The sequence below is a fragment of the Acomys minous genome, assembly GCF_964271855.1.
Source record: "Acomys minous genome assembly, chromosome: 10".
Taxonomy (NCBI): Eukaryota; Metazoa; Chordata; class Mammalia; order Rodentia; family Muridae; genus Acomys; species Acomys minous.
The window spans coordinates 107,194,775-107,216,875 of NC_140491.1; the positions used below are offsets into that span (position 1 = coordinate 107,194,775).

At 46.9% G+C, this 22,101-nt stretch overlaps 1 protein-coding gene across 2 annotated transcripts in view; it reads left to right on the plus strand.

Moving 5' to 3' along the window:
• The window catches only part of MAP3K20 (mitogen-activated protein kinase kinase kinase 20), a 154,383-nt gene that overhangs the window by 116,597 nt on the left and 15,685 nt on the right, over nt 1-22,101 (plus strand). For both annotated transcript variants that reach the window (XM_084797675.1, XM_084797676.1), the window contains exons 12-16: nt 2,706-2,750; nt 4,752-4,782; nt 4,876-5,015; nt 9,740-9,802; nt 11,171-11,263. In XM_084797675.1, coding sequence (XP_084653801.1) covers nt 2,706-2,750; nt 4,752-4,782; nt 4,876-5,015; nt 9,740-9,802; nt 11,171-11,263 — 372 coding nt within the window. The remainder of the gene's footprint in view (nt 1-2,705; nt 2,751-4,751; nt 4,783-4,875; nt 5,016-9,739; nt 9,803-11,170; nt 11,264-22,101) is intronic.

The following is a 22,101-nucleotide window of genomic DNA, read 5'->3' on the forward strand; positions in this document are numbered from 1 at the left end:
AAGGTACAGAAGGCGCGGAGGAGATGGCTGGAGATCATTAACTCTTATCCCCTGTCTTGCCAAATTCAAACCGTCTTGCCGCAGTGCCCGGTCCCAGCCCTTCTCTCACTGATCTTTGCAAGCATCTGCAGACTCCTGCTGGAGGGAGCCCCAGGCAGAATCCAGGCTCTTCCCTGTGGCATACTGTTGATGAGGCAAGAACTCCCGTTCTTCTTTGCACATTGAAACTGAAGATGTTGGTTATTTCACTCGCAGCCTTTTATTGAAGAAATACTTATTTCTCAAATTTTGTTTAGCACATTTGGAAATTATATAGAAGTCAAAACACGTGCACACGTGAGCACACACACACACCAACACTACCACCACACCATATCACATTCATGCGTTCACTGACGTCCTGTAAAGACTAGCCATAATGCAGAGAATAACTTCCATATGGTACCTTGCTGCCTCTTGCTTCACGTCTGTGTCCGTGAGGGGCCGAGGGGATGGCGTGTTTCCGCAGCTGTACTCAGCTGCCCTGTGAAGAAGCCAAGCTTGCTGTGTATTTTCTGGTTGGGATCAGCTCCAGATGCACTTTCTTGAGTCACTCACTCGCATTATTAGAGCAGGTGAGTGTGCGTGTGACTCCTTCATACCTCACGTGTTTCAGAGAAAGCAAGTGCATGGGTGGCAGCGTTATGTGGAGAATGTTATTGAGCTGGGCATATGCTGGATGTCCTTGCAACCTCAAAGTCTGCACTTCACGTTGATTTTTTTTTTAAACAAGAGAGTCTAAAATAATAACGTACGCTCTGCCGCACCCGGAATCGGCTTCTTTCTCTTTTTCCTCCAACGCCAGCTCACCTCATCCCGTTCTCCAACTAAGTGAGCATGTTCACACCCACCCGATCCCCATGTCTCACCTAGTTCCTCTTCCTAATGTTCTCAACCCCCAACCTGGGGCCTTGCAATCCCCAGTTCGAAACCGCTTTCCTTCCGTTCCCCTGCCGCATGCTATGGAACAGGGAGAAGACCACCCAAGAACTGGGCAACTGAATACATGAATCCTTCAACTCCATTCATTCTATAAGATAGTACAGTAAAAATCAAGCAGGTGGAGGGCTGGAGAGATGGCTCAGAGGTTAAGAGCACCGTCTGCTCTTCTGAAGGTCCTGAGTTCAATTCCCAGCAACAATATAGTGGCTTACAACCACCTGTAATGAGATCTGGTGCCTTCTTGTGGTGGGCAGGCACACGTGTGGGCAAATATTATATAAATAATAAATAAATCTTAAAAAAAAAATCAAGCAGGTGGGGCTAGAGAGAGAATGTGGTTGGTAAAATGCTTGCTTTGCCTATATGAGGACCTGAATTCAACCCCAGAATATACATTAAAAAGCCAACGGTTGGGTCATGTGCTTATATCGCAGTGCTGGGGGCAGACAGGCAGATAGGACTCTGGAGCTCACTGGTCAGCGAGGCCATGAGTTGTACTGAGGAATGACACCCAACGTTGTCCTTGGGCCCTCGTATTCATGCATGCTTGTACCCACACACATATAAATATGCAGGCGAACATGCAAATGTACCAGTATTGTACATTAGGAACTAAAAAATATATCTATAAAACTGGCCTCTCCCAAATATAATCTACACATGTTTCATTCATTATTTCATTCATTCTAGTGAAATTCCTTGTAGGGACTATGTCTTTCCTGCCGATTGAACATGTGGTTATACAGCAAATACTTCTAAATTAGAAAGATTGACTTAGCCACCATTAGATTGTCACGCTGAAAGTGAAAGCAATGGCATTCAACTTCATTCTTTTTTTTTTTAATTGTTCTTTGGAAAGTTCATGTATATATGAAGTGTGTGTAATCAAATTTACTCCCAGCACATTCTTTCTCCCAATTTGCCCAACAAGGAAGGAAGGAAGGAAGGAAAGGCTGTTTGTCCCAGAGGTTGGGTGATACTTTGGCATATTATTTCATGAGTTATTTAAACACTTTGACAACTCAAGTTAGTTGACACTAATGGCTGCACCACACTCTAGCCCATAGGACAAAGGCCTTTTCAAGTTATGGAAGTGTTTGCTATTTAGCCCATGACCAATGCGAACATTTCTGTGGCACAAGCTGAAGTGCTCTGCAGGTCTCCATCTCACATGTGTCTCTGGTTTTAGTCTGTGTTAGAGTAACTCAGAACCCAGATGCCCAGGACACTTCCAACTCCACATGTCCCGCTGCCACCATGAAAGCCAGATGGTTAAACCCCTGTGAGAACAGGAAAAATAAGTCACCAAGTTACATATAGTTGCTTTGGAATTTCCGATAGTAACCTATCCTATTATCCTAATGCTAGCTGAGGATGCCAAGGCTGTCTGATGGCTGGACACTGTCAGGAAAGCCTTGGTTCCAAAGCCCTGCTGTGGGATGGACAGCCATTTCTGCCAAGCCCCATGCCAAAGAAGACTACAGCAAGTCGCACCAAGTCCCCATTAAAACAGCCCATACAGTAGAATGACTTTTTGCTGCAGGGCTCAGCATCCTTGGACACTGAGAACTTCCTCTGAAGGTTGGGGGACCAGTTTTCTACTCAGCCTAAGCAGCAAGAGGAAGGTTGCAGAGCCACGGGAGAGCTGAGCTGAGTAGGCAAACCAAAGGGGCAAGGGTGCTATTGCTTCCCCGTTTTTCATTCCCTTCATGTCTCCCACGCAGTTGCTGCCTTCCTTTGAGATTGGTGCGTGGACTGAAGACGATGTGGTAAGCCGCTGCTGCTGCGAATGCGTCTTTGGATCCGGGCAGGAATCCCACAGATCGGCCCACAGTTATAAGTTTAGAAGTGCGGTTAGCGAGATCTGGGTCTAACTAGCAGAAACTAACAAGCTCCTCTTTTTGCGTGAATAAATAATATAACAGAGGTTGAAAATAGGAAGTTCATAGCAGAGGCAGGCGGATCTCTGTGAGTTTGAGGCCAGCCTGGTCTACAAAGTGAGTCTAGGACAGCCAGGGCTACACAGGGAAACCCTGTCTTAGAAAACCAAAAAGAAAGAAAGAAAGAAAGAAAGAAAGAAAGAAAGAAAAGAAAAGAAAAAGAAAAAGAAAAAAGAAGTTCATAGCAAAAGCAACTAGCTCTCCAAACCTTATGAGAGGCCTATCTTTCTCTCTGGTTGTAAAAAATACTCCAGAATGCAAAATACCAGTGGCAAGATAAAAGCTATGATCCAAGGGTATCAAACACTCATAGTTAAGATATTCAGCTTTTCAGCTTCCCTACAATGCCAGCTGTAGGTTTGAGCATGAGGGAGAGAGAGAGACAATCACAGGGCAGAGTCCCCTGCACAGGTTCCCTTCCCACCACAGGTCTGCTCATTAAATGACACGACGCCTAACTGCCTCCCCTCTGTGCTCAGGCCTTCCCTGAGAGGGATGGACAGAGTGTGCCCTGTAATCTCACATCCCAGGAGGCAGGATACTTAAGTCCACAAGAAGGCTCCATGCAGCTCTGGGCGCTCCCTGAGGAACAATCCCACATAGCCAGTTCTCCATATCTGCTTCCTTAATGGGAAAACGGGTCTGAGAATTGCTTATGGGGGGGGGGCAGGGGGAGAGAGAGAGACACCTCGGGGACTGTGCCTATCCAGGTCCATTTTACAAGCTCAAGGGCATCACTAAATGAAGTAGAAAATAAAGATGGAATGCTAGCCAGCCCTGACAAGAATGGGCCCACCCTTAGGGAGACAGCCGCTCCAAGGCATGTCAAGGAAAAGACTCAGGACTAGGAATCCCACGAGATTTGTTCTACAGCTCAGCCCGGTGTGGAGCTGGAGCATGCCCACTCTGCCCTTTGTTTTGTTTGTTCTTGTGTTTGATGTTTGCTTGTTTTTGTTTTGTTTTGTGTTTTGTTTTTTCGAGACAGGGTTTCTCTGTGTAGCCTTGGCTGTCCCTGGACTCCCTTTGTAGACCAGACTGCTTCCTTTAGCATTAGGCAGGAGCATAGGCTCCACAAAGTAACCGCCTGGTGCCAGCTTCCTGTTTCTCCCCATTCCCTGAACCCTGGGAGCTGAGCCTCTTGCCAGGCCCGGACATAATCACTTCCTCCCCAACTAAGGGTTGCTCCATCTTCTTTGAAAAGAAATCTATTTGAGAGATCTGAGTTCTGGGAGCTATTTGTAGTCTTTGCTGCCAGGTTGAGTGGCTCTATACCATGTAGCTAAAAGTCCATTGTCAAGGGACTGTGTCTGAGTCTGGCCTCTCCTCTGCGTGTCTTCACCAAGGTAATGTTAGGCCACCAGGAACAGGTGTCAAGCGTTACTCAAGGACAAGGGACCCCTGGCTGTAACTACCTCACTCGGCACAGAAAGTTCCATGTCTTGCCTGACCCCCATGTGGGGGTGCAGGGGTCCCTCCATCAGTCCGTCTCCCTGTCCACTGTGGTCTGGTTCTTGTTATTCAGTTTCTGAAATAAGCACCATGGCAATCACCACGTGTAAGTGGAAAGATCATTACAGGAGCACCTCTGAGAGAGATGTAAACTGTCCCCTCTCTCTTCCCCGAGGAAGTCTCTCAGCTGCCCAGTCCCCACTTGGGGAGGAATATCTCCAACCAGAAAGCTTGAGGCTTTAAAACTACCAAGAGAACTCTTTTGTCTTTTTCCTTTGTGGCTAAGTTAGAGGCCTCCGAATCTGTTGGAAACTTTTATTGTTAAGAATGACTACTGCCTGTGTGTGAGCCTCCCAAACCATGTGTGTCCTCTCTTCGCAGTATTTTTGGGTTCAGCAGCTCGTCAGAAAAGGCAAGTAGACGAAATCACCGTCTCATTTATGGAGTCAGCTTTGTTGCGACTGTGGTTTAGCTTCATTTCCTGCCTTCTTCACGCCTCCCCCAGGTGACTCCTCGGTAGAGATGAGTGGATATGCAAGCTTGTTTAAGGACCACAACATCACAGGCAAGCGGTTGCTGCTTCTGGAAGAGGAAGATCTGAAAGACATGGGCATCGTCTCCAAGGGGCACATCATTCACTTTAAGGTACCTAGGAGGAGAGCACCGTGGGCGGTGTAGTGGGCCATGCGTTAGCAAGCAGAGATGAAAGCATCACAGTGTAGGACATTGGGTGCTGAGATGCCTCCAGGCTTGTCCCTAAGTAGCTGCCACACCCATGCTGCCTGGCACAGCAGCAGTTCCCTGGGCACAATGGTAACACTCCTCTTACCTCCAGGAAGCCTCTAGCTTAGGGGAAAGTGATGTAACTGTACTGTACGGTGATGCCTGGGAGAGATGTCACAAAGGAGGGGTGTCTGGGATGAGGGTGGACTTCTGGAAGGACGTCGTGAAGGAGCTAAGTGCTCAGGACAAGAAACATTAGCCAGGAAAAGGACTCCCACTGGAAGTGTGTGAGGGAGAAGCTCTGCCAGGGGAAAGACCAGAGCCAGGGGGAAGCTTAGTGGGCCAGAAGACAGGAATTAAGGTATGGTGACACCTAGAGGGCCATCCTCAGGACTAGCAGGAGGCCACTTAGCCCACTTAGAGCTGGAGAGGCCAGATATATTCATGAGGAATCTTTAAGAAGCCTGGAGTTTGTGCACAGCCCAAATGACCTCAGAGCCACTGCCACAATCTAAGTCACAGGAGTATGTGATGGATGTGTAATCTTTATCACACAACAGACACTATGTGTGCTTCTGAAGCCAGAAGCCACTCCGGAAGTCCTAGCATCCCTTTCAAACTTGAGTCTGGAAAAAATTTCAAACTAACCCTGTTTTCGCTGATGTTGCCTTTCTTTCTACAATTTAGCCCAGATCAGGCCTGGGGCTGGAGCTCAGTGGTACAGCACTGGGGTAGTGTACACAAGTTCTGTGCCTAGCACTGAATACATTTGATTGACTGAACAGCTACTCAGGAGCCAGAGCTCCTTGTTTGGCTTTTTAGATTGCTACTCAAGTGTAGTAACAAGTGCAGACACTATGGGATAATGTTGTTATTAGAGCTCTGGTTCAAAAGAGACCTTATTTGGAAGTTAAGATCAACTTTACCCTGCAATCCTAGCAGGAGAAGTGCAAATTCAAGGCCAGCCTGAGCTGTAGAGTAAGACTGTTCCCTGTCTCTCCCACAAAAGCAAATTGCTCCCCAAATCCCACTCTTAGTATGGATGGATAGAGGTGTGTATACAGATTAGACGGGACAGAGGATGAAAAGAACACAGCTCTTACCCAAATCCATACCTCTCCAAGGCTATGCCAACAAATCCCCCTTTACTCTGGGATGCCCCACCCTAGCTTTTCTATGGCTGTTCCTTTAAAGTCCAAAGAGAACCTTTCATTCACTAGTGCCAGAGAGCCTGGACCCATGTGGGAACTGCATCTGCCGTCTCAATGTCTCAACGTCTCAGCAGCCTTGGGACAATAGCTGGGCACTATCTGCAAGACACAGCAGGACCGTGATGTCTTCCCCCTACAAGGTGTGCAAGAAGACACATGTGTAAACATCCACCGGGAGGGGAAAAGTCAAACCTGGCAAGAACCATAATCTCTCCTAGCTTAGGTGTGCTACTGCAGGAAAACCATGCCACTCGGTTCAGAGGTGTCTGAGCTCCAAGAGAGACATTTTGTAAATCTCGTCCTGTGTAGCAGCTGCGAAGTTAAGGTACTCCCACCGGCCTGGCCTTTACCTGGCCCTTCCCACCTTTACCAACTTTCTTCAAGAATCAGCCAGAGGGAGTCGGAGCTGCAACCTTGAGACTACCAAACCAGAAGTGATTTAAATGTTCCCAGACATAGCCAGGACCACAGAAGTGTCATCGGACAAGTAGCATTGCAGCTTACTATATTTGGCTCATCAAAGTCAGTGCATGTCTGCTTGTGAGACTGGACCAGTGGAAGTTGAAAGAATCCGTCCCCCACCCCTTTGCAGAATTTACATTCCAGAGAAGAGATAGAACACATAGCCCTTTACAAGCAGTTGGAAGAAAGGGGACCAGCTGTTACCTTGACCGGAGGAAAGAGATGGGGAGCATCTCTGATAGGGGGTGAGGGGGACTTTGAGCTAGATCTGGGGAGACGGACAGAGCAGAGGGGATGGCAGACCAAAGAGAATAAAAAAGTGGCTTGCCTGTGTACAGAGGAGCAGTGAGTGGTTTTCTGGTCTGGTGGCTCCCTGGTCTGGTGGCTCCCTGGTCTGGTGGCTCCCTGGTCTGGTGGCTCCCTGGTCTGGTGGAGGCTGGTCTCGTGGCTCCCTGGTCTGGTGGCTCCCTGGTCTGGTGGAAGGTGGTCTGGTGGCTCCCTGGTCTGGTGGAAGGTGGTCTGGATCTGGGGGTGGCTCAAATGGAGTGAAGATAGCCCAGCTCCTGGACTATGTCCAACTTCAGGCAGGATGTCTGAAACGTGACCAGAGCTGAAGCTCACTGAGAATGGACATGTTTAAACTTGGCTTCTTGGAGTTTTACAGTGGCCTAGGGAGGAGAGGCTGGCCTTAAAACTCCAGATAGGCAGTTAAAACAGCAGGAAATAAGGGCTGCCTGGCTCCTTAGCAGAAATGGGAATGGAGAACAGATAGGGCTAGCTGATCTGTTGATGAAGGAGAACACAGGGAGATTCAGGCATGTGCTGCATCATGGATGGACCTGGAAATGATGCTCGTGGGAAAAGCCAGACAAAGAGGGCTGTGCTGGTATTCTGTGCATATAACATATCCAGGATAGCATACCGCAGACACAGAGTACAGGTGGTGGCTGCCAGTGTATAGGACAAGGAAGAAAGGGGTGGTGGTAGTTTAATGAGTGACACAGTTCCTGGGGGTGATGTCTGGAACACAGTGGAGAAGAAAGGGCTGTGACGGCAGTACGTACTGATGGAGGAAGCACTTGGAAATAGCCGCTTGTATGGTATGGGAATTTCACCCCCGTAGAAAAAAAATAATACAACACACGCCGGAGGCAGCAGCTCGGAAGGTAAAGTGCTTGCCACAAGCATGAGGACCTGGTTTTAATTTCGAGAAGCTGAGTGAAAAGTTGCCAAAACCCAGGCGTGGTGCTATGTGTTTGTGATCTGGGGAAGGGAGACCAGCAGGTATGTGCCTAAGGCTCCAGAGCCAACCTGCCTAGCCTGCTGGGTGAGCCCCAGGCAAGGAGAGACCCTGATTCAAAAAAACAAATGTCCATGAGAGGGAGAGACGAAGGAAAAAGCAGTGGGAACTTGTTATAACCAGTTCTGTGTCTACTCCGGGGGCAGTTGGCATGAATGGACATTGAACTGGGCCTTTGGGATGAGAGCCCTATGGGCATTCCAGCCTGGAGTCCTGCCTGCCGGGCGTGTCTGCTGCACACGTGCACACACTGCCACTGAGAGGCTGTCCTCCGTGTCTGTCTGTCACTGAAAGGCACAGTCATCATGTGCCTAAAAGGAGACGATAAGACTGCAAGCTGGTCCAGGGTAGCCACTGTCCCTCTGCCACTGTCCCTCTGCCACTGGGAGCTCCTCCCTCTAAGCCTGTCTTCTCCCTTCCCCCCTGAGCCTCCTGGGAAGGAGGAGCCAAGTGTCCAGAGTCCCACAGTGTTCACTACATTGTTGGAAGTTTCATTTTGCCTTAGAAAAAGAAATCTATCGAGTTTTCCTGACTTGGCATTCTTCTTTACGTGGTCAATTCACAGAAAAGCCAAATAATAGCTGGCAAATGCTCCAACCTTCATCAGCTAAACCAGTGGTTCTCAGCCTCGCTGATGCTGTGACCCTTTAACACAGTTCTTCACGTGATGGTGACCCCCAACCATAAAGTTCTTTCATTAATCTATAACTACTTCATAGCTGGTAGGAATCATAATGTAAATATCTGATATTCAGAGCATCTGATATGCATGCGGCCCCCTTGAGAGGACGAGCTTTTCCCCCAAGGGATCACAACCTACAGGTTGAGAAATGCTGATCTAAACTGTCCTCTCTGAGTTTCTGGGTGCTCCCTTGTCGGGAACTGTGGGTGCTGAGGCTGCAGTCTTCCTGATGGCTTTGCTGGTCCATGCTCCTATGCTCCCTCGGAACAACCACATGCTGCTAACTTGACCTGCCCAGCTAGGTTTTTCTGTTCATTGCTGACTCTGAGGTTTGGCATCCTTGTCTGGCTTACTGGGTGTTTCATTTCCAGCATCATTTCTGTTTGCCTTCTCCTCATTGGTCTTCATAATTGAATTCTATTTTCATATCTTATATTGACTTCCTTATTTCGTTCCTCTCTTGGCTTTTGTCTTGAGTCATCTGAACACAGTTTTTGTCATTCTCTTGAATTCTTTGGGAGCTCTTTGAAGTCATTCCCCTTGGGGTCTCTTATTCCGGGAGAAGTAAAAAAAAATTTTTTTTTGAGGAGGCATGTTGTTTGCACAGATCTGTGCATCTGGAATTAGTTGGTTAGGAGGGAGTGTGGACTCAGGTCTTATGGGCAGGAGGCTGCTTACCTGCTAACACCAGGAGTCAGGGCAACTGGAGAAGTGTGCGCGGGGACTTCAGACCCAGGGGTCTTGGATGGTCAACTAGGAAGCATGGGTCAAGCCGTAGAGGCCTGGCAGGCCTTACCTGTGAGGGCAGGAACGGATGGGCCATGGTTTAATATCTCAAAAGCAGATGTGTTCAGACATATGCCCAACCAATGGTGGACACTAACACCCCACAAGATAGTCTACAAAGAATCCTCCTTTGTCTGTGCGGTAATTTTAATCATCTTTGGAATCTTCAGAACATTAATAAAGGCACTTGGTTTTCTCCTTACAGTCAGCTATTGAGAAGTTAACCCATGATTACCTGAACCTGTTTCACTTCCCACCACTAATTAAGGTAAGTGAATTTTCTTCACTGAAGGCTCTCCCTGCTTTTATTGGCATAGACACCTGCCACATCCACGCCCAAATTTGCTAATGTCTGTAACTGGTGTTTGAAGTGAAATTTAACGACATCTGTCCAACAAAAGACCCTTTGAAGACTAAGATGTGTATAAATTACACACAGTTGTCCCCCCCCAACTTTGAAATGTTAACAACACATTCAAGATAAGAATAGTACCCCTCACTGACATGGCAGGTGAAGGCCTCTGACCTCAGAAGGTTCTAGAGGCCTTTCTCTACCCTTTGAGTTACTAAAGGAAGTCACACACCAGAGCTGTGGGTTGCCACTTGCCCCAAGGGTGGAGGGCTATCATTTAAACAGAAAGTTAAGCAGCAGTTCCCTTCCTTATCTGCGGGAATATATCCCAGCACCCCTTGCAGGTCCTTGCAACTGAGATTAGCACAAACCCTGCGTACGCTGCTCTTTCTTGTGCAAACATGCCTGTGATAGAGTTTAATATATAAGCTGGGTACAGTGAGAGGTTAGTAACAATGAGTAACAAAATAACAGTTTGCTTATTAAGAAGTTATCTTAAAACTTGTGAATTGTTGTTTCTACAGCTATTATATAACATTTTTGGACCAGAATTGACTGCAGATACCTGATACCATGGAGGAGGGGCGGGGATGGATAAAGAGGAGCTACTGTACTTAGCACACTGTTGTGAATATAGCCTAAGGGTGCATGACAGTCGTTATAAAATTAACGAACACTTGTAGTTAATACCCAGAGCTGTGTCAATTCACTGACAGCCAAGGCTTCCCAGCTTTCAGCCCTTGGGTCTCTCAGTCCACATACACTGGAGACGCTGCAAAGTTTCTGTCTGGAAAGAGTACATAAATATCTTCAGTAATTTGAAGCGCTCGGCCTGAAATCTCACCATGCAGCTAGTGCAAAACGCACTTCCAGAATGAAGCGCACAGCACCAGAAGCATCCAGAAGACCGTGCCAGTGGCACCGACGCAAGGAGCCTTTCAGCAAAGTTCTCAAAGCTGTGTCGTTCCTCTTGCCTTTCGTTATAACTTGTGTCTTAATTTGATAATAAAAGTTCAATAACAGACTAGAATGGAAAAACCCCTGTTAGCACCCGGAGCTAGGGGAACTGCAGAAATGTGGGCAGGGGTTTCAGGACTGGAGAGCCCTTCACTCTGAGAAGCAGGAGCTGAGCTAGCCAGGAAGTGTGGGCTGAGGAGCAGGGGCTCGGTGGGCCCTTTCCTGTGACAGGGGAAAAAAGAAAAAAAAAAAAGATTACCTGCTTTACATGAAAAGTCAAAGTGAAAAACACCGTCTCTAATAACGGTATCTGCTTTTCTATTTTAGGATTCAGGAGGGGACCCTGAAGAAAATGAGGAAAAAATAGTGAACCTTGAACTTGTCTTTGGTTTTCACTTGAAGCCAGGAACTGGCCCACAGGTAACATGTTTCAAATCCTTTGGGTATTTTACTTTTGGTTTTGGGGTTTTGGTTTTTGGTTTGGGGTTTTGGTTTTTCGAGACAGGGTTTCTCTGTGTCGCCTTGGCTGGCCTAGACTCAATTCGTAGGCCAGGCTGGCCTCGAACTAACAGAGATCTGCCTGCCTCTGCCTTCTTTGGATATTTTCAGTCTGTAACACTGTGGCTTAATACGCCAGCCCCAAGCCCCTGGTAACATGACTCTGAATAAAGTGTACACTGAAGATCTCATAAAAACGGAACTCAGCTGACAGGCTGCCCGGTGCCTCTGGGATCCAGTCTAAGAATATATAATCTCCCTCAGAAAAAGAACACTTGCAGGGGAGGGGAGCGGGAGGGGGGCACCCGGGGGGAGGGCAGGGGTTGGAACTGGCCAAACTCTCAAGGTCCTGCAGAGCAAAACGCAGGCAGCATGAGTTTGGGCAATTGTCTCCTCCGCTTTCCGGCTCCTGGCTCCGGAGGAAAATAAGAATAAAGCCACACTGAGAACGGAGCGGAGACAGTGGAGATCGGGCGGGATTATCCGCTCAAATAGGGCAGCAGGGGCATTTGACCCACACTCATTCAGGGAGGTTGTGCTTGGCATCACTCTCAGCCTGAGCTGGCGGGGGTGGGGGCGGGGTTGCCTGGGTGGCTGTGAGCGAACTTCTGGTGGCCTTGGGTAACTGCAGATCCCTGTAAATAGCTAAGAGCTTCTATTGGTTGACCCCTTAGCGTGTGTCAGGCAGAGTACTTGTATGAATGACCTTTTCTCGTTGCTGCGAGGACATCCCGCCAGAAGCAACTGAAGGAAGAAGGACCGTCTGGGCTCTGGGCTTAAGAAGGTCCCTCACAGTGGGGCGCCATGGTGGCAAACGTGGCCAGGTGCGTGGCAGCCACACTTGGGAAGGAGGGAAACAGAAGGCTAACCCTTGGGCTTTGTATTCAGGCCTGAGAGCCCTGCCTATGGGATGGCGCCACCCACATCAGAGTGGGTTTTTTCCTCAGCTAAGTCTCTGGAAATGCCTTCGCGGTCACACCCAGAGACCCAGACTGAGTCTTATCTAGTCAAGTTGACAGTGAAGGTGAGGCATCGAGGTGCTGCCATGTAAATGTGGCTCTTTCCCGGTTTGCAAATGTGGACACAGAGGCTCTGAGGGGTCAAATACCTTGCCTTCAAGGGTTACATAGCCAGAAAGTAGCTGAATTAAGCATCCTGTGTGAAGTCACAGAAGGTTGTGAACCACCTGATGTGGATGCTGGGAATCGAACTCAGGTCCTGGGGGGGGGGGGGCAGGGAGGGCAGGGGACGGGGGACGAGGGACAGCAAGTTCTGATGACCACTGAGCCATTTCTCTAGCCCCAGCTTTTAACTACTTCCTAACTTGTACGTTTGCCTTGAGGAGCCAAGGCACTTTGGTTTTAACTCCGCACCTGTAGCTTGTGGCTAGGGAAGGGTTGAACAGACCTGGCTGGTCTCCGTTGTTTAACGAAACCTTCTTTTTCCCAAGCTGGTGCCGGGTGCTGGTACTTGGGAACCAGCAGCGGTTGTGAGGGCTGAGTTTCACCTGGGGCACCTGCCTTCACCTCTGCGGGCACAGTGAGATGTTCTGATGGCTGGGGGAGGGGACTCTCCCTGTCCTCAATTTGGCCATAAATGTAATTGAAGGAAAGCCGCTCTGCTGCAAATTGATCACTGTCTATTCACTCCTGTTAGAAGTAGAAAGAAGGAGGGGATAAGATTAACTTCCTTGCTCTCTGGCAGCAATGAAGGACCTTCTAACCCCGCAGCACACGCAAGTCTGCCCAATAGCAAACAAGGTGCCTGTTACAATCTGCCTTCTGTAATGTCCTGTACTCCATGGCGGTTTATAAACATTCTACACTGTATCTTTTTTATGATCTGGAGGGAGGGAGGGGGAGGAGAGAGAATCTCCTTGAGACAGACATATCATGAGAGGTTTCAAACAAGAAAATGTTTTCAGTTAGTAAATATGTATATTTGTCAATGAGGAAATCTGAAATTTATTTTTTAGTAAAAACCAGAAGTTACGAAGATATTTGAAAATAGATACCGTGACCTATTTTTTACCATAATAATATAGACCTCTTAAGTTCTGGGTTGCGCACAAGTTCCCACAGTTTTTGATAGTCTGCTGTCCCTGGGTCACTCACTCAGAGTAGACATTTACTGAAGGCCTACTGTGTGCCTAGATGTATGCTAAATGCTCAGAATACAGAGTCAGAAAGGACAGCCTTGGCTTACAGGGAGCCCCTAGCATCTTGAGAGAAATAGACAAGATCAGTGGGTGGCTGTGGCTCGGGACGTTGAAACCTTCCGGTGCCACATGCATCAGTTTATGGCACACACTGGATGGATGTCTGCTTGTGGATGGCCTTAAAGTCTCCCTGGTAAAATCACATTTTAGAACCATTGGGAGCTGGGCGTGATGGCGCACGCCTTTAATCCCAGCACTCGGGAGGCAGAGGCAGGTGGATTGCTGTGAGTTCGAGGCCAGCCTGGTCTACAAAGTGAGTCCAGGACAGCCAAGGCTTCACAGAGAAACCCTGTCTCAAAAAACCAAAAATAAAAAAAAAAAAAATGAGAACCATTGGGATTTATTTTAGTAGGAGCAGGGTGTGGGAGACAGAGGGACCAGTACAAAGCCAGGTAAAGACAGGAAGCTCCTCTTGAGCTCATTTCCATGGACCTGGCTCAAGCATTTTCCTGTCAGGAAGACGGAACAAAGAGCAGGGAAGCGGGTGATGGGTTAAGGCCAGAAATGGGTGAGCAGGTGAGCAGGAGACGAAGCAGCTGCTGTGCCAAGCCAAGGGTCTGGAGGGTTTCAAACGGAGCGGGTACCATCTGGTTTCTGTTGTTAAACCATTTCTCAGAGGCAGAGGAGGGTGACTCCGGGAAAGGGCCAGGCCACTGCGGGGAAGAGAGCCGTGCATCAAATGGGGAGGCAAGTTAAAAGTGATGAGGACGGGCCGGGGCCAGGGCTGCGGGTCCCAGGACACACTGCGTTGGGGTGGAAGAGACTGGAGAAGAGCTAGGAAGGGGACAAAGGTTTGTAACCGAGCAGCTGGAGAGATAGATGTTGTTACAGAGTAACCGATCAAAGGGTGCTATTGTGTGGGTGCTATGCCCAGGTGCTAAAAGCATAAGGAAGTAACCAGCGTGGGGTTAATCAGGGAACACCTTCCGGAAGGGGTAGGTTTTGAACTGGAGCTTGAGGAAGTTGATAAGCCACTGCCAAATAATTACCTGAAGGTAATAAATAAGACCCGTCTTTAGAGACTTTCTGAAAGTCTTAAGCATTTTGTGAGTGCTATCTTCTTAGTGCCCTGGAATTTATGTCAGACGCATGAGATACAACTTTGTCATCATTGATTAAAAAACAGGCAACAAGACAAAGTGTGTGACTAGACTGGGACAAGGTGACAACAGCCAGGACCAAAAGTTATGGCTTTTTTTTTTCTCTTATTGAACATGTGCTAACTCTGTTAAGCCCTATATAAACTCAAATAAAAAACAGTCACAGAATAGATTACTGCCCAGTTCTAAAGCACCTCACTGTGTTAGCCTATACTCTAAATAAATAAAAAATGCTTCTTCATAAGCATGCTTTAAATGAAAATTACAATTCAGGTGAGTCATATTACCTTGACTCTTAAACGTAGAACCTATTTAAAATAAAACAATAAACAAACAAAAAAAAAGCACTTCCTCAAAATCCCAATTAACTGAATTTTCATAAACCTTCCTTTGCAACACCCTCCACAACTAGAAAAAAACACACAAGAAATACAATACTGAAGTTCTTAAAGCCTCCCCAAACGCTCAGCTCTATGCCACCTTTTCTTTCCCAAGGAGAATGAGAAGAGGGTTCCAACAGGCGCCAGTGGAAATAAGATATGGTCGGGATTCCTTTCAGGAAAACAGTGGCAACTTCTTCTCTTTGCCTTTGAGCCTATTGGGCAACTCCCCTGAAAGCTGTATTAGTTACCTTTGCGTTCCTGTAACAAAATGCCTGACAGAAATAACTTAGGGAAGCTAGGTTCGTGGACCACAGTTCCAGAGGATGTCTGCCCACCATGAAGGCAGGTGCAGCAGTCCAGTTCCCAACAGGGAGCAAGTGGGAGAGCTGCTCACTTCATGGTAGACCAGGGAGCAGGAGCGCCATGGGAGCAGATATAGCCGGCAAAGGCCCACCCCTAGTGACCTTCTTCTGCCAGTGAGACCTCACCTCCTAACCATCCCGCAACTTTAAAAAAAGAAAAAAAATCACCACCAACCAAGGAGAAAGTATTCCAAACATGAGCCTGTGGAGGTTATTTCAAATGCTGTGCCATCTCCAAAACCTGAAACCTACCAAGAACAGAATTGGAAAAAAAAATTTATATACACATAGCTGCAGAAAAACAAAACAAAACAGAAAAAAATCTTTCATTGTAAGAATTCAAATTAAATTACTTTTCTCTGCTTCGTTTTCCAACCAAATAGCTTATGACATGACGCAGATTCAGAGAACCTTGGAGAGCATCCATGTCTGCATCCATGTCTCCTCAGCAGGGGCCACGATGGCTACATGACACCTGGTCCACGGTCTTTTCTTTCCCGCTGCACTCTTCTGGAGATCCAGGATCCGCCAGGGCTCCAGCACTGTGCACAGCACAGGCCTTCTCCCACAAGCAATTGTCCTTTTTCATTCCCTGTCCCAAAACAACCTAGCAGGGAGGGAACAAAGCATGTCTGTGCCAGTGGCGACACTGGCAATTTAATAAATGAGAATGGCCCTTACTCTATTTGGCCATTTTTAAAGAGCAATGTTAATTATTTATTTAAATAGCACACACACACATACACACATGTATACACACACACACATGTTATGACAATCAAATTGGGGGAAACGGGGTCTTCTAAAGCTTGACTGTCCCCCATGTGAGAGGCAGGAAGCGTCTCTAATGCCCCTGCTAACCATTACCTCATCATAGTTCTGAGAGACACTTAGCAAACATGTTAATGCCATCTTTTCAGCTCAGCGTGATAGGGAACAGTAGCCCTGGATTAGCCTCCCCGGGAGGAAACCAAGGAGAGAGATGAAGTGCCTTGTCCAGGACCCCCACTTGGTAAGGGGCGGGCAGCTCCAGGCATCACCTCCTTCTGGAAAGTACCATCGCCCCCTCTGAGTACATGCCTTGGTGATCGCTCGGGGTTTGATCAGCTAATACTATACCCCGAGGATTCATGTTTTGTGTGGAAACTGCTTTGTGCTGCATGCTGTAAAACCCTTGGCTTGCTATAAAGGAAAGCAGCTTCTAGAAGCTCAGGCAGCTTCCTGCACTCCCCAGGGCAGCAGCCAGGCTCTCTATTGAAATATTCAGCTGCACAGGGTTTATTATTATTTCTCTTATCAGCTCACCAGTCAGGAACATTGATGCTCAATTTGCCAAAGGATAAACTATCAAATCACCCAGTACTTTTCTCACCAAGCTCTTCTGAGACTTTGTGTCATAAAAATTCAAAAGCAGAGCGAAGCAGGAACTACCGGGACGTCATCCACTGCTTGTGAGTGGCAAGCTGACAGACTTTATCCCGGAGTCCTTATCTGTCCCTGTCCCCAGTAAGACAGAAGAAACCTGACAGAGCTATGGTCCTGCAGGCCTGAACTAGTCACCTGCTATAGCAGCCGCATCACCGCCCTCTCCCAATATTCCTCGACAGGGAACTGGGTCCAGGACAAAGAACCCTTTCCAAGTGGCAATAGCGTCAGATTTACTTTCTAAGGCTTTTGGGTTTTTTTGGTTTTTGTTGTTGTTGTTGTTGTTGGTTTGGTTTGGTTTGGTTTGGTTTGGTTTAATTTTGATGGTTTTTTGGGGGTTTGTTTTTTTGTTTTGGTTTGGTTTTTTTGCAAAGAGCAGAAGGAGAAACTGAGGACTTGGAAGCAGGTTGGCAATGTCCCTCGGGAGGCTGGTTGTCTCTAGAGGACTCTCCCAGCTGCTTTATTCCTCTTTCTCCTCCCCATGCCTCGTCCTGTGAGCCTTTGGCTGCTTCCCTGCCACGGCAGAAGCAGGGCAAGTTCCTGCTGCGGCTCTTAGCTACTGGTCAAAACCACCTTGACCTCTGCCTCTCACTTGTGTTGTCCTGAGGCCTTTATTAGGTCACTTATCAAATGTGGCATTTAATAAACAGAACTGACTTCACCAGGCCCCTCCTCCGAGTACTATAAATGTCAGAAACTATCAGATAGTGATTTTTTTTTTAACTATTGTGTAATTTTTGTAAGTGGATAGATAAGATGGCTAAAATCACAGGGCCCCCAAGAAAAGGATTCTGCGAGCAGGCATAAAGCCAGTGCCTTCTGTCAGTTCCTGAAGAGCTGAGAGCAGGACGTTTCTCTACTCTGGTGGATATTGGATTTATTGTAAATTCAGTATAGGGAAGTTCCTGCCCCATGATCAGCTATGGGGGGGGGGTGGATATGCACACTGGCATGTCTTTGCACACGTGCCTAACTACTGAAGCTTGCCGTGGTGGAGTTCTAGAAGATACGCGGGTTTCAGGGAGGGAGAGACAGGGAGGATTAGCCAAACGCTCCAAAGCTTGATTTGCAAAGGGAGTGAGTGCAAGAGAAACACCGCATTGCACGGTGTCTATTGTTAACGCTGCCGACCGGAAACTTAAGTTTTCACAAAGAAGAGAAATATTAGTTTAAGTGTTTGCATCACAGAACTAACAAGACGCGGAAGAAAATTTAAGAGGAGGTGGTGGCTTGTTCATCAGAGACTGTGGTGACAACTTTCCGTTTGATCCAGCTATTCACTTTAAGTATGTCCAGCTTTTACATGTCAATCATAACCTCCATAAAATCATCCTTTTGGGGAGGGTGTTTGTTTGTTTTGAGGCAGGGTTTCTCTGTGTAGCCATGGCTGTCCTGGAACTCACTCTATAGACCAGGCTGCCCTCAAACTCACAGAGATCCGCCCGCCTCTGCCTCCCAAGTGCTGGCATTAATGACATGCGCCCCCACCACCAGACCATTAAGTCATCTTTTAAAAAAGGAAAGAAACATAAGTTTTAACCGACTGGACAGAAGCAAATGCAGTTACACTTGTATAACTCACTTCTGGTTTCTAATTACAGAGCGTGGCAGTGCGCTCTGTCCAGTGGGTTGGCTAGCCGACTGCCTATAGTGCTTGCTGATGGATTGACAGGCACTTGCACGTACCCGAGTGCCAGGAACTGTCTAACACCCACAGGAAACAGCCATGCTATGGAGCGTTTGCAGCTTTTGGTGGTGTAAATATTTCTGCCTTGACTGATTTCAAGTTATCATACTGATATCACTGAACTTAGTTGGGAAGAGCAGTGAGAGTCAGCTGGGGAGAGCTGCCTCTAGCATACTATTGGACCGTCCTTAGTCTTCGTCAGGATTATAAATCCCTTTAAAAATAGCAATGGGCGATGTAGCATGTGTGAGCAAACAAACACAGGCTTAAATCAATTGCAGACGCGTTAGTGCCGGTTTCCAGGGCAAACCGTAAATGCAGGAGCAGCTCCGGTCTTTTAATGAAGCCGTGGCTGCCTGGTGTCTGAATCAACCCTGACCCACATGGTCTCACGCTGACCGTGTTGTGTGAACCGCAAGGCAGGGTTTGGATTTGTGAAAAGGAAAAATAGACCCACGGAGACAGGGAAACAACTAAATCCGTGCCTGTCTTTTGAAACCCTCTGGGGGTTACCGTAGCTAGTGATTCCTGGGCAGCAGGTGCCACTGTGGATCTGGGCAGAGGGCTTTGCTTTTGGAGGCCTCTGAGTATTGAGAAGTCTTGAGGATAATGAACTCCAAAACAGACAGATGAGTTACAGCAAAGCACTGGGTGCCGGGCACCCAAGACAGCTCCACCAATCCTGGCCACTAGGATTTGGGTTGGAAAATGGCTCAAATGGGGACCGGCTTCTTCAGACGTCTACTGTTTGTCACCACTCCTGGAGTCACGGGACAGGAGAACAACTTTACAGGGACCTGCTTTTATACTTTGAGAGAACTGAGTCAAAGTTCAAAGGCAACAAATGTCTCCGTGTTGAAAGAATTTGATGAGCGCTTAACATCATGCGAACGCATCATGCACCGTCTATACATACTCACTAGGGAACCTAGTCAGACACAGCATATTCTTAATTAATGGCAAATCAGCAGCAAACCCGGTTATTCTTTTATACGAGATAACTACCTTCCAATTCCAAATACAAAATCCTTGAAGGCCTTTCTGGAACATTAAGGACTATCCGAACCACCTTAGCTAGCCAGGCACTGTGCTCTGTGGAAGTGTGCTCACTTGATTTGCTTCGCTTTCACATCGCCCCTCAGCCTTCTTTTTCATACATAACTCCAATAACAAGGCCCCAAAAGGCGATATAACAACCTTATCTCCACTGGTGTCTACTTGGCACCAGTCTGCCCTGACCTTAGACACAAGCCATTGTTAAGGGTATAACACATTTACATATTTTGCAATAAAACATCAGTTATTTGCATTACTGTGTCAAGTTTTATTTGATTCTTTCACCTAAAAATGACTCATTTTCCTTTCTTGTATTTTAAAAACCAACTACTCTAAGCTTGTTTGAGAATAATCAAAAATTGCCCATTTAGCTAGAAGTCATTTTCTTTTCAAAAGGCAAATGTTATTTAATCTTTCAGCTGTTCATTGTGCCATCATAAATACTTTCTTTTCAGCACAGTTGTGCGGACTGAAATGAGCCCACTAATTGCCTCCCATTTCGACTGACATGTGGTGGTTTAGTGGAACGGGGACACAGCAGGGAGAAGGAAATAGGAGGCTGAGAAAATGAGAGCTAATTATTTTCACTGCCTCATGTCAGGCTCTGTGTCAGCCTTGTTTTTACAAACTGGAAGGTTTAGCACTAAATAAAACAAACTGGCGTCATGTTTTTATATACTGGCAGTGTCATGGAAGCAGCTGCACATCTCAAAGACAATATAATGCCTGCGTTCGCATGGACACCATCTGACAGACACTGTGAGCCGCGGCTAATGAGGATATCACAGTGGTGCCAAAGTGAAAGGTGCTGAATTATGTATGATTCTTCATCAGTGCGGCAATAGTCCTGTACATCATTATGAGACATTGTTTTGCTGAAGAGATTAAAACATTCTTAGTTCCAGACCCTGCAACCTATACGCGCTGAAAGAGGTTATTAATGGAATTTTTAGGGAGACTTTCTTGTGGATTTCTTTGGGGTTTGAGAAGCCAATTTCATGGGACAAAGCCGTGATGGGTCATGACACGGTATAGATAAAGAAGAGAGGCAAATTAACCATACTTGTGTTATCTTCCTTCTAAAGACAGCATAATAAAAATATAGTGTGGCGGGGTTATGCCTAATGATAAATAACCCAGGTGCTATCGCAGGACATGCCACTTTCCTGCCTTTAGCACAGCAGGTTCTGGCAGCTGAGCTGGGTAATAGCGACACATGCAAAGGAGCCATCGGAGGCCTCCGTCAGCAGCGTCTCCCTACTTTTTTATACAGCTGTGACCAGTATTATTTTTGTGGGGTTTGTTTTTATCTGGGGCCGCTTCTTCTGCTTTGAAAAAGTCAGTCAGCTGCTGGGATTGCATCTTTCTTTCCTGGCTTTGCTTTTTCAGAAAGTTCACTCTGGCCCCTCTGGTTTATATTTTTAAAGTACTTTCACAGTGGGTGGTTTTACTTTTCTTCTTCTTCTTCTTCTTCTTCTTCTTCTTCTTCTTCTTCTTCTTCTTCTTCTTTTCCATTTGTGAGAAAAGAAGAGCAGGTGGGGGTTTTGGAAGCCAGTTTAATCTAAGATTAAACTTGATGTATCTAGGGTATGAATCCCAGTTCCATGAGGCTGGCTGTATCTGTTCCAGTACCTAAGCCTCGGTTTCTCCATCCATAAGATGGGAACCATGTTCTCGAGAGCGGAGTAAGACTATAAGGGTTAGAGAAGGTAAACAGATCTCAAAACCAAGATGGCGGCCATATACACGTGGCAGCATGAAGTTTACTCTGTGCAACATAACGAATGGGGCAGCCTCTGATTGCTGGGAGGAGGGTTTGCCTGGGAACAGGGCCTTCTAGAGGATGGAAATGTCTTGCCTGCTTGGTTGGCCACACAGGTATGGACACTAGTCAAACTCAGTGGCCCGTGCAATTAAAGATCTGTGTTTTTATTACGTGCAGATTGTACCTCGGTGTGAAAGACATTGTTTTTAAATGTCTGCCTCCTTCCAGAAAAGATCAGCTAGAGAAGCTGATTTGAGAGCCACCTTCCTTCTGGGGGATCCTAAGTGACCCTGGCCTTAGATTTTCATCTTGAAGATTAGTCTATGATGTTGATGGCTCCACTTAATTTGTTAAGGGAAAACTAAATATTTTATTTTTTAAAAAAAATCATACTGCCTCTGAATTTCCAGAACTTTAACGTTTGATATATTTCCTGTTATCTTAATATCTGGGTTCTCCCCCCATTCGGAAAGTCTACTACTATCTCAACTTTTCTCTTTCATTCCTTCTTCCCTCCCTCTTTTCGTATAAGGAGAAGGGATGTCTGTGTTTGGTGTCATTTCAGCTCGTTTGGAACTCCAAGGAATTTTAAGCCGCTCACAAGGCGTGTGGTAGTGGACTCTCACAAAGAGATGCCTAATTTAGCATAAACTGCGTGTTGCTTAGGATTATATCTCCACAGGGCAAACATTTCTGTTTGAGTTGGCCCATACCCTTAATTCATAAACTGCTTCCACGTAATTGGCCATCCTGGAGCATTTAGT